Source organism: Mirounga angustirostris, unplaced genomic scaffold (genome assembly GCF_029215605.1).
Source record: "Mirounga angustirostris isolate CCGP_5_RB_7025 unplaced genomic scaffold, mMirAng1.0.hap1 SCAF_53, whole genome shotgun sequence".
NCBI lineage: Eukaryota > Metazoa > Chordata > Mammalia > Carnivora > Phocidae > Mirounga > Mirounga angustirostris.
The window spans coordinates 162,824-175,151 of record NW_026991761.1 but is presented as its reverse complement, the minus strand read 5'-3'; the positions used below and the strand labels follow the sequence as shown (position 1 = coordinate 175,151).

Sequence of the window (12,328 nt, the reverse complement as noted above, 5' to 3'; positions counted from 1 at the left end):
GGTCAACTGATGATGTTTGAAGTTGATGAATTATTGAAATAGCAGATTAAGCACTTTATCTAGAGGTAAGAGGGTAACTGCCAGAACAGTGCAAACAGGAATTATTAAAATGCTCTACCCTGGGAAGCACAATAAGGGGTTGAGAAGTGATGGGGTCTGGAGCCTTTGCTTTTTGTCATAAGCTCCTTTGCACTTTCCGGTCATCACTATTTTATTTACCATGTGCATGACTTCCTTTCAGTGAGAACAATGCTTTTCTGTTTCTTTTTCTTTTTTAAAGAACGGTTTTTTATTTATTTATTTTATTTATTTTTTTTTAAGATTTTTTATTTATTTATTTGAGACAGAGAGAATGAGAGACAGAGAGCATGAGAGGGAGGAGGGTCAGAGGGAGAAGCAGACTCCCTGCCGAGCAGGGAGCCCGATGCGGGACTCGATCCCGGGACTCCAGGATCATGACCTGAGCCGAAGGCAGTCGCTTAACCAACTGAGCCACCCAGGCGCCCCAAGAACGGTTTTTTAAAAGACGGTGTGTATGTTCGGTAGGAGGTCCTATGGTTAACCGCTGTGACTTTAGCAAGACTTTACCATATGGAAGGAGATTTCATTGTACATTTATTATATAGAGTGGGAACTTAAGTTGCTCAACAACTCATAGTATTGAGAATCAGCCATTCACACATCCATAGCCCATGAATGTGTCAAAGCACCATTGTGAATGTTCCAGAGATATCATGGAGACATCAGAACGCATTCAGTATCCTACAGCAAAGAAGTCGAAGGAGTGTATCACCTAACAGTAATTTATGTCCAAATTGTCCCCAAAAAGGGTGCTTGAAGGGATGAATAGCAGTTGAGGGAAAATTCACTCGTGACTCAATATCCCCATTTCATTGAGATTGTATTATCAAATCTTCTGGGTGGTTTTCTTGAGTACGGAGAATGGCATGCTTTCCTGTGTTGACTTGTAAAGTCCTCGGACCTCAGGGAAAATAAATAAATGGATTATAAAAAGGTCCTAAGGTTGGGAGAACTAAGGAAAACCTGAATGAGGGTGCAAGAAAAGTGAGTTCAGGCTGGGGAATCAGGCAGTTGCCTGGAGTAAGATCCAGTCATAGCCTGGGATGTGACTCAGAGGATCAGACTCCCTCTGAACTGACACTTTGCTCCTGGTTAGAGAGGAAAAGCCAGGCTTCCTTGGACACCAGAAAGGAAAGACACCGAGTCTTCAAAAACCAGCTGAACAAGGATATCCTCAAGACAGAGGGAAATGGCATTAATAAGGAGTCTCTTGTGTTGGGCATTGAATGCATGCCAGGCACTGTGACAAACATTTCCCATATATTACCACTTTTCATCCTTAACAACTATCCCCTTGTACAGATGAAGACTCCAAAGCTAAAGAAACAAAGAAAAAAGGTAAAGCAACTCGGACAAGGTAAGCACAGCTAGTAAGTCATGGCCTGGGGCATATCTATAGGTATATTTTTATAAGATCATGTCTGTAAACTGCCTAAGATTATGACAACGAAGGGCATTAGTTAGAATCGTAAGCATACGTTGGAAGGAGAATTGGTCCCCAGGGACAAACATGCCTGAAACGCTCTATAAAAATCATCAGTCGAGATAGCCCTTTGTTCTTGGTTCCTAAGCAGGGTTGGGGCAAAAACTACTTGTTATAAAGGAAATCCCTAAGAACCTTAGTTAGGGCTTCTGAAACTCAAACTCAGAGCACGTACTGAGGCTCAGAGTGGTTACGTGTTTTGCTCTGGGATTCTGACATTCCAAGTCCACTTGACTCCAAGACCCATCTTCTTTGAGGAATTTTGGCTCAGGAATTTAGGAATATACAGTGACTGCTAGCAGTATAGGCTTCTTCATTGCTCATGACCATCCTGAGCCCAAATATCACCAATTATGTTCCCTTTTGCAGACCCAGTCTGCTTCTGAGAGATCAACAAGGAAAGGGTCAAAGAAATGCTCACCCTCAGGGAAGGAGTGAGGGGAAAGAGGCAGAGAGGAAAAGAAACAAGAGGGAGAAACCGAGGACTGGCTTGTCTCTTGCCTTTAATCACACCCCAAAGTGACCTAGGTATGTGCCCTATTGAGGTGGGGAGGAACAGAGGGGAATGGGACTGGGGACAGTTCCAAAAGAGATGGCAGCTGTATTTTGTATTGTTTTATTGTCCTAAAATCTAAACGTCTGAAACAAAAATAGGACAAATGTTGTGTTTGGGGGGGGGTTCTGTTTGTTTTTTTCATTCTAAGGGACATGTACTTGGGTGAGTGTTCTGTGACCTGCTGTAACTTTCTGTATGTTTAAAAACCTGTTTATGATTTCAAAAGGATCGAGAAAGACAGATTCAGGTAGGCAGAAGCCCTCAGGAAGAATCAAGCTTGGATCCTGGAGTGGTCAAGAGTATTCTAAGAAGGCCCACAGTGACCAGGATATAGAAAGGTGAGAATGGGGAGGTTGGCAAGGGCCAGGTCATGCAGCTCATTATATTTAAGCCACATTGAGGAGTTTGTACTTTCGTCAAAGTGAAATGGGGAGACCTTCTGGGGTTTTGAGTAGGGGAGGCAAGAAGAGCCATTCATTTTTCAGAAAGATCAGTCTGGCTACTGAATGGAGAAGGCGGTTTGGTGGAAGCAGGCAACCAGTTAGGAGGTTTTGGCAGAACCCATGAGAGACATAATGGTGGACTCCAGTGGAGTTGGAGAGGTTCGAGTGGTGTTTGGAAGCAGAGGTGATAGGAATTGCTGAAAGATGAGAGAGTGGCCAGGGGAAGATGTGGGAGTGGGAGAGGAAGGAAATAGGGGTGCCTCTTCATTTTTATTTCACTTTAATACCCAGATGGGTGGTGGAGCTATTCGTCAAGAAGGGGAAGACTTCTGTGGAAGGAGCAAAGTGAGGGAGTGTAGGAATCCAGAGGTGAAAGAAGTTCAGGAATTCCATTTTTTGCCATTTAAGGATGAAATGTCCACGAGACATCCAGGTGGAGATGTCAAATAGGCAGACAAATAAGTATGAGATCACAACCTCCTATTTCCACCCCCCCCACACACATACAAATGGGACCTTGTACTGTCCCCTTCTCTGCAATCCTCTCTCACTTAATAATAGCATATTTTGGAGGTTCCCCTAAATCAGTCCATATGGACATAATTCATACTTGCTAGTGGTTGCATAATAATCCATGGACTGGCTGCACTGCAATGTCTTCAGTCATTCCCCAAATGATGAGTGTTTGCTTTGTGTCCTAGTTTGCCCAATATGAACCTTCCCACGATAAACATGGTCCTGCATATGTCCTGATGTCCTGGGGCTCTTATTTCTATAGGTCCGATCCCCACTCCTTCCCTGCCCCACATATCTGTCTTCCTTAACATTTCACTTTATGAGGATCCAAAGGACCGTTTGCTCAATGTGCTGTATTTACTCAAGACAATATAATAATCATTGTTATTATTTGTTATATAACAGGGGCACTTCCAAACACTTTCCAATTCTTCCTAAATTAAAGCCTAAGGCTGCTTTTTGGTTGGCTTGTATCTCATAATTATTTTCATTTGGGGGGAATTTGAGGGGACAGTGTGAATTGACAGAAATGATTTCCCTACTCCAAAACACAGTTACACTTTCATTCTCTTTTCCCCGGGCATCCTTCCTACAGCTATGCCAACGAGAAATTCATGGGAAGAGACTTCTTTATGTAGATCACTGTTTTCGGTGTTTTGATTCATTGTTGTATGTGGAGTTGAGCTGTTCCTCTCCCCATTAGAACACCCCCCACCCCCGTCCCCTACCTTCTTCCATTCTTTTCTACTCCTTTCCCCTGCTCTCTGAACTGCATTCCCACTCCTTTCCATTTCTCCCTCCTGATAGGAAGAAGGAAGTGGGCCACATGAAATGGAAGACCAGTGCTGGCTCCAAACATTCTCGAAATGTCTCCGGATCTGAACCTATCTCCTTTTAAAGCTCCACTGAGAAATAAACAGAAAGAGAAGCTAAACTCTAGCACACAAAGTCTCTTGCTGTCCTGTTTTAAACCAACTCCCATGCACGTGCTGCCAGGAGTACTGAAAGCAGGACCTGAGTGAGGACACTGAGGCTGGACCATGCAAGTCAGGTTTGGGGCCAGCCCTTTTTTTTAACACCCAGTCCCTCTCAATCTCTTCTGCTGGCTTCTCATCCTCAACTTAACTTCTAAATGCGGGCGTGTTTCAGGGAATAGCCCTGCACCTTCTTCCCCTGACTATCCTCTCTCTCTAGGGGGTCCCGCCCAGTCTCCTGGCTTTGAATACCATATCTGTGCCCTGTTCCCTCAATAATTCAGTCTTGCCAGCCTATATGGATGACAAATAGACTTCAGACACTTAACATGTGCAAATAAGAGCTCTTGACACCCCCCCAACTGTTTTTTTCTCCCTTCTCCAAACCTACCACACCCACTCCCCATTTTGCCTATGACCATACACAACACCTCCATGATCAAGACTTGAAAGAAAATATTCTTATAGTAATCATTCATTTCTTAAGTTTGTTTACCAACTGCCTTCAATGCATCAGCAAGTGATGTCTCTTCTCTTTCCAGAATGTCATGTGACCCCATGCACTATTCTCCAAATTCATGCTGCCAGTCTTGGCCAAGTCACTGCCATCTCTCAGCTGGACTACTACAAGAGGGTCCGAATTGGTCTCCTCACTTTCCTTTGTGCTCTGCCCACTTGCAATATTTTCCACAGAGAGCAGCCAGTGAGAAATTATTGAATATAATTAGGTCATGGCACTCCCTTGATTCAATCCTCTCTCTGGTTCCCCAGAACACTTTTTTTTTTAAATAAAGATTTTATTTATTTATTTGACAGAGAGAGACACAGAAAGAGAGGGAATACAAGCAAGGGGAGTGGGAGAGGGAGAAGCAGGCTTCCCGCCGAGCAGGGAGCCTGATGCGGGGCTCGATCCTAGGATGTGGAATCATGACCTGAGCCGAAGGCAGACACCCAACGACTGAGCCACCCAGGCGCCCCTCCCCAGAACACTTTTGAGTAAAAACAAAACTCTTCATCATGGCTCCTTCCCACCACTGCACCCTCTTCGTGTCCCTCCGCCCCACCTCTCACTGGGCTTCAGCCACACTGACATCCTTTCTGCCCCTCTGGCACCCCAGTTTTCTGTCACAGGCCAGGGGGGACTGTAGTTCTCCCTGCTGGGCAGGTTCTTCGCCTGGCTCCTGGCAGGACTGACCACTTATCATTGTCCTCAGGAAGGCCATTCCTGACCTTTGCCACTTTTTTGGGGGGGGGGCGGGGGGGTTCTAGATAATGCGTACCAAACCATCTTGTTTATTTCCATGAGGGCATTCGTAGCAACCTTTACATGCTTTCATCTTTTCTGATGTGTTTATTGTCTGTCTTCCCTACTAGAAAATAAGCTCCCTGATTACAGGGACCTTCTGCCTAGAAGAATGCCTGGTACAGCATAGGCCCTCCCCAAATTCTTGTCAAGTCATTGGATGAATGAGATGAATAACACTTCCTCCCACAAGAAAGAGACCTCTCCCTCCCTCCACTGATGCTCCACAGGGCTCATCATTTTTGCCTCTGTCACAGTGCCTAGTAGTCAGAATATTTTTGATTGTAGATGGCAGGGACTGGCCAGGAATGGACTAAAACAAGGAGGGGCCCCCTGGAGGCCTCTGTGGGAAAGGACTTGGAGAGCATTCCCTAGCTGCTCTCCTTGTCACTTAGTGACGAGTCACTTAGTAGCCCTGTTCCTGTTGCTGGAGGTTCAGGGGCCTAGGGATTGTCTTCAGGTTTGACAGGTTTGGGAATTTGCTGGCCATAGCATGACATCCTTGAGCCTCTTTCTCCTGCTGTTTCACTGATTTCTGTTGGCTCTGTGGGCTGGAAGTCAAAGTCAGAGAAAGAGATGTTGTTGAGCCCTGGTCCTTGAATCGGTCCTGCTTGGCATTTCTGTCTCCAACAACGGGCCAAGAAGTTCTTCTCATCAACTGCACATCCGCTACCCCCCAGGAATCATGGCTTCCCCCTGGCCTCTTCCTCCTCGGGTCCCTCTTGGATGGCCACCTGGAATGGTGAGGCACCGCTCATCTGCCTCCTGCCTACAAGCAACCTAGACCCCCAAGAGATGGCTCTTAACAGCAGTGACAGTGATCACCTTGGTCAAGCACTGGCTATTCCCCAGGCTTTTCCTACGTCGCTGTCCTTTTCCTTTGTTGGCACTAGCCCTGTCTAGGGGCAGTAGGGGGCTGGATCTCGCAAGCTGGTGAGGTACATATCTGTGTGTCTGCTTCTCAGCCACCTTGGGATGCTTTCCAGCTAGCGATGGGAAAGTTCTCACTGCCTCACACCCCACAGTGACTCGGTCGGTTCCGCAGGCTCGGGGGTTGTTCTGTCATGTGCAACTGCCTAGGTCCAGCCAACACTGCCACCACAAAAAAACGGCTTTATTTACCCAAAGAAGGTGGATGGGCAGGAATGAGGGGGAGGAGAGAACATGTGCTGGGCAGATGAAATTCCATGGCCACCATAGTCCAATCAGATAGCACCTATTGCCTTCTGCTGGCATTTCTGTGATTGGTGTGGACAGCCTGAACTTGAGTGGAGTGAGATGTCCTGAGGGTTTGATCATTTTTTTCTTTACATCTGAGCCCAAATCCCACGCAGTTCAATGCCTGGCTCACAGTAAGTGAGAAACTCCTATTTATGGGAGGAAAGGAAGGACAGAGGGAAGGGTTGTTCCGACTCTTTTGGAAATGGTCACATCTGACTGTCTTTTTGTTCTATCATCTCTGTCTCAGTTGTGTGTAGGGGAGGGCACTTGCACATTTATATATGCATTGATGGGGGCTTTTTTTTTTGCCCAGTTTTACTGAGATATAATTGACATATAACATTGTATAAGGTTGAGGTGTACAACACAATGATTTGATAGATAGATACAGATACAGCTATAGAGATAGAGATATACGATTACCACAGTAAGTTTAGTTAACATCTATCACCTCACATAGTTACACATTTTTTTCTTGTAATGAGAACTTTTAAGATCTACTCTCTTAAGTACTTTCTGTGTTGATGTTTAATTTGTACTCTTTCTAAGGATCTGATGACGCGATTCCCTCCCTGAATGTGCTGAGTAGTGCCTGTGAGCTTGGGTACAGAGTCCAAGCACCTTAGCTTGCTTTTCAGGGCTCCACACCTTCCAGCTCCATCTCCTGCCATGTGCTCTTGGAGACATGATCTCTGTCCACGCCAGATTATTGGGCATGACCAGAAGTGGCTTTGTGTGTGCTAGCATGCCACAGGGCCTTGGCACAGACTGACCCCTCTGTTTGGAATGCCTTCCTTCCTGCCTCCACACGGTGGACTCACCTTTCAGAGCTCATCTTGGGGCTCTCATCTTCTGTGCAGCCTCACTTGACTCCTACCAGGAAGAGTTAGTGGCTGGGTGCTCCTTTCTGGAGCAAGTGGGACCCTCGCTTCTGTTACACTCTACTCTAATGGTTGCTCACTTGTCTATCCCCTCAGCATTTGGCCCTGTGTGGCCTCTCTGCTTCCACAAAACATACTGCTCACCTTTTCTCACCCAGCCCCACACCTCGAACACATCAACACTCACTGCTCACTTATCACATGGCCTGTCCCTTAGCTCCCAGTGCCAAGTACTTGATAAGGCTTTCACAAATATTAGCTGATGACCTGGGACCAGGCACCTCATTCTAGAGATTTCAGGTTTTGTTTTTGATTTGAACATGGATGTGTATTTCTTGGTTCATGTTGGTAACCTTAGCACCTTGAGGGTAGAGCCAAGATCAAACAAGTGCTGGACCAGGCCCTGTCCCCAGCCCTTGGTTTGGCTTTCCTCAGGGTATCATGGAAGACAGCACTAAGGACAGGGTGCTCTTGATTCCCCCTCTGTTGGGCTGCATGTATGGAGGCTGGGTGGTTGGGAAGAAGAATTGGGGGGGGGGACGTGGAAGAACCCCAGGTCTCTAGTTCTCCGGTAGTCTGGAGCAGGGACAGGGTTTCCAGCCCAGAGGACAAGCTCAAAACCAGCTTATGTCTCCTGCTTCCCAGACCCCTGTATCCCTAGGGACCGGCACAGGCTCCATAAATATTTGTGGCATGGCATTATGAATGAATGAATACGTGTTCTTTATTCCCTCTTCTGCAAGTGTTGCAGAGGAGGGAAAGAGCTGGAAAAGGCGGGGGGGGGGGGTGAGATTCTCTGAGAAAATGGGTCAGCAGGCTGCAGGGGGAGCTTGCCCCACTGGCCCCAGCTCCTGCTCAGAGAAGGTGTTGTGTCTTTGGTGGCGGTGATCTTGGGGAGTGTGTGTGAGCGGAAGTGGGGAGAAGCCCTGGATGTGAGAAACCCATTTTTCTCGGCTTTGTTTTAGGCCAGGCAAGTGTATTCTGCATGCCACCCACCCGCTCTTGCAAGGTACTTGATTTAATCATTTAAATGTACTATGGGGAGAGGGGGGATAAAACAAAACCCTCTAAATCTAACCCGTATTCCCGCAGTCCACAGTGGAACCCTTTCCCTGCCTTCCTCTTCATAAATATCCAGGCAACCTGAGAGGCTGTGGACTCACCCCCTCCCGCCCCCTTACCCCCCCCCCCCGCCCCAAAGCTCCCGCTCCCGCCCCCTCCCACAGCCCGCGGCCCCACAGCCCCGCAGCAGCCGCAGGGGGAACCAAAGAGACAGAAGCCTTCCCAGCTGCCCGGACCACAGACGCCAACACCCCCCGCCCCCCACCACACGCCGCCCGCCCGCCCGCGCCCCGCACGCTAGCCCACGACCGAGCGGCGGCGGCAGCAGCAGGCTGCAGGCTGCGGCGACAGGCACCGGCGCGCTCCTAGCAGCGCTCGCTTGCTATCCCAAGTGACTTGGACTCGCCAGATCGGCTGGCCCCGGGTCCCGGCCCCAGCTCCCGCTCGCGCCCTCGGCCCGGGTTCCAGCGCCCACCCGCCCTCCTGCACTTTCCCGCCTCTCCGCCCCCCAGCTCGCGGGAAGGGAGGTCGCGGCAGCGGCCTGGCGGCACCGGCGACCGTGGCGACAGCGGCGACACTGGCGGCGGCGGTGGCGGCAGCGGCTGCGGCGGCGGCGGAGGCTGCGGCGGCGACCGTGGCAGAGGCTGTGGCGGAGGCCTCCGTAGCGGAGGCGGAAGCAGAGGTGGAGGCTGAGGTGGAGGCCGAGGCCTCAGTAGAGGAGGCAGTGGCAGAGGCCACCCGGGGGGAGGCGACGGCCGCCCTGGCAGAGCGGGAGGAGGCGGAGGCCGCCCTGGCGGCAGCGGTTGTGGAGGCCAGCGCGGCCGAAGCCGCCGCCGCCGCCGCCGCCGCAGCAGCAGAGGCTGCGGCGCCCTCCTCGGGGGAGGCGGATGCGGATGCGGATGCGGATGCGGAGGTGGCGGCGGCGGTGGCGGCGGCGGCGGCGGCGGCGGCGGCGGCGGCAGCTGCGGATGCAGATGCGGATGCGGAGACCAGCCGGGGCTCCGAGGGGAACCCAGACTTTCCTATGGCCTCGCTGTACGTGGGCGACCTGCACCCTGAAGTGACAGAGGCGATGCTGTACGAGAAGTTCAGCCCGGCCGGGCCCATCCTCTCCATCCGCATTTGCAGGGACAAGATCACCCGCCGCTCGTTGGGCTACGCGTACGTCAACTACCAGCAACCGGTGGACGCCAAGCGGGCCCTGGAAACCCTGAACTTTGATGTCATCAAGGGCAGGCCCGTGCGCATCATGTGGTCCCAGCGGGACCCCTCGCTCCGCAAGAGTGGGGTGGGCAACGTCTTCATCAAGAACCTGGGCAAGACCATCGACAACAAGGCGCTGTACAACATCTTCTCGGCGTTTGGCAACATCCTGTCCTGCAAAGTGGCCTGCGACGAAAAGGGGCCCAAGGGCTACGGGTTTGTGCACTTCCAGAAGCAGGAGTCCGCAGAGCGGGCCATTGATGCGATGAATGGCATGTTCCTGAACTACCGCAAAATTTTCGTTGGGAGATTCAAGTCGCATAAAGAACGAGAGGCCGAAAGGGGAGCCTGGGCCAGGCAATCCACCAGTGCTGACGTCAAGGATTTCGAGGAAGACACCGATGAGGAGGCCACCTTGCGATGAAGACATGCCAGGAACGAGCCAGCCAGCAGAGCCAAACCTTGGCTCCCACCCGGTTTACAACCCCCCTCTTTGCCCCCCTAACCCACCAGCAGTGTATTGTATTGTACTGGGAGTGCAGGTCTCTCTCTCTCTCTCTCTCTGTCTGTCTCTGTCTCTCTGTCTCTCGCCTTCCCTCTCCCCTCCTTCCCTCTCCCCCTCCTTCCCCCTCTCTCTCCTTCTCCCTCTCTTCTTCCCTCCTTTCCTACCCTCCTCCCCCCCCTCCCTCCCTTCTGCTCTCCCCACCTCTCTCCTCCCCCCACACCCACCAAGGGCCTGCGAATAATCTTGCTAATCTGTGCCACTTGATAGATTACAGGCTGCCTCTTCTCCTTGTGGTTTGGTTTAAAAAACACTTTCATTCTCTCTTCGTTGGCTACACAGGTGATACAGTTTCATGGTAGAAACATCAGAAAGGAGAAGGAAATCAGATGAGGGAAAACCAAGAGAGTACTTGTTCCCCATGATCCTACTACCCAGAGACAACCACTTTTTGGTGTGCTGTTTTTCCAGGCTCTCTTCTCTCCCTCTGTCTCCCTTCCTTCCTCACTCCCACCCCACCTTCCCTTTTAACTCACTGTTATAGAATGGTTCATGTGTGTGGTGTTTCTTAACCTGCTTCTTCAGAAACTAAAACCAAACAAAAATCAACCCATTGAACTTCTTCCCATGCTATTCAACAGGCTTCCGAAATGTCATCTTCAATGCCTGCAGAGTGTATCGATGGATCTTTAACATTTCTGAATCAATCCCGCATTGTTGGACATTCCGGTGGTGCCTAGTTCTTTTCTTGTGTTTAAACCCAACACTGCATACTCTGATGAATGAATCCTTCCTTGTCAAGCCAAATCTTCGCTAGCCTACCGGATGGTCTTCTTAATTGTGGACTTGCAGGATCCACAATAAAATATCCTTGCAGGATATTTTAAAGACTTTTCCTGTGTGTTGCCAAATGGGCCCTTCATAAGCATTGTACTGATTTGCATTCATGCCAGCCAGCACAGCCAGTAAAAAGAGTATGTCCATTTCCCCTGCCTAGTCTCCTGGTCACTGTAATTGATGTGTGTGTGTGTGTGTGTGTCTGTGTCTGTGTGTGTGTCTGTGTGCGCGTGCGTGCATGTGCGTGTCTGGACCAGCTTGATGGGCTGCAAATGGTATTTTGCTGTTTGGGGTTGTTTTACTGGACGTAAATGCTCTTTATCACCTCTTTTCCCTGTGCCCACTTCCTGCCCTTTTTTCCCATGTCAGAAAAATCATTCAGCTTCATTGCAGGGAAAAATTAAAAAGCAGACAAGTTAACAGAAGAAATTTAATGTCCCCAGTAATCAATTCTAATCACCAGCCATGCATTCCTAAATCATTTTCATGTGCACTTGCCCAGTATTTTTCATGTGATATATATGTGAATTTTAATGTATATATTGTTTCAATATTTGCTTTTTCACATATGAATATATAATATAGATAGATATAGATGTATAGATAGATATTCTTGAACTTCCTTTCATGCCATTAAATATTCTTCTAAAATAGTTTCATGGCTCTTTAGTGTTCCAGTGGAGGGGTTTCATAGAGGAATAGATAGATACATGTATTCATCTCTATTCATATTTAGATATAGGTATGGGGCTATTTTTCACAACTTTCTCATTGTTGAACATCTGTTTTGTTTTGTTTTTCTTATCCAAACCTAGCCGCTAATAATACATAGTGCACAAACCTTGCTTACATTCAATATTATTTTATGAACAAACATTGGTGAGAGCAAATTGTAGAATCAAAGGACATGGAAGGTTTGAAATTTTTTTCTTCTTCTTTTGCGGGGAGAGGGGGTTTCCTTTTTAAATGACTATCCCAAAGGTAGTGTCTGTCAGTTTACCCTCACCAAGTACACAAATAATGTGAGAGGATGGAAACCTTGTCAGTTATCTAGACTTGCTATTGCAGTTATTTCTATAGTCTCCCTATATTTTATCAGGGGGACTGTTGCTTTTTTTTTTTTTGCTTTTGTTTAGTTTAAACATTTATTTTTATACAAATAACACAATATCATAATAGAAACTTTTAAAAATTGATTATGAACAAAGTAAAAATCACTCCTAATTGTACCCTTTGACAAAAAAAACTTTGGAACACATGAAACAT

The 12,328-nt window shown here is 48.5% G+C and overlaps 1 protein-coding gene and 1 long non-coding RNA gene across 3 annotated transcripts; both read left to right on the top strand.

Annotated features, from left to right (window-relative positions):
- Positions 1 to 336: 336 nt before the first annotated feature.
- LOC123841456 (uncharacterized) lies at positions 337 to 8,229 on the top strand. Of its 2 annotated transcripts, XR_006790225.3 has the most exons (4): positions 337 to 1,438; positions 1,934 to 2,092; positions 2,347 to 2,458; positions 3,887 to 8,229. It is a non-coding gene; the product is annotated as an uncharacterized LOC123841456 (long non-coding RNA). The 2 variants fall into 2 exon arrangements; XR_006790224.3 differs by having other exon boundaries at positions 343 to 2,092.
- Positions 8,230 to 8,822: 593 nt separating this feature from the next.
- On the top strand, positions 8,823 to 12,064 carry LOC135363183 (polyadenylate-binding protein 1-like 2). The gene has a single exon (XM_064583862.1). The coding sequence runs from the start codon at positions 9,545 to 9,547 to the stop codon at positions 10,145 to 10,147; it is 603 nt and encodes a 200-aa protein (XP_064439932.1). The 5' UTR covers positions 8,823 to 9,544; the 3' UTR covers positions 10,148 to 12,064.
- The last annotated feature ends 264 nt before the right edge of the window (positions 12,065 to 12,328 follow it).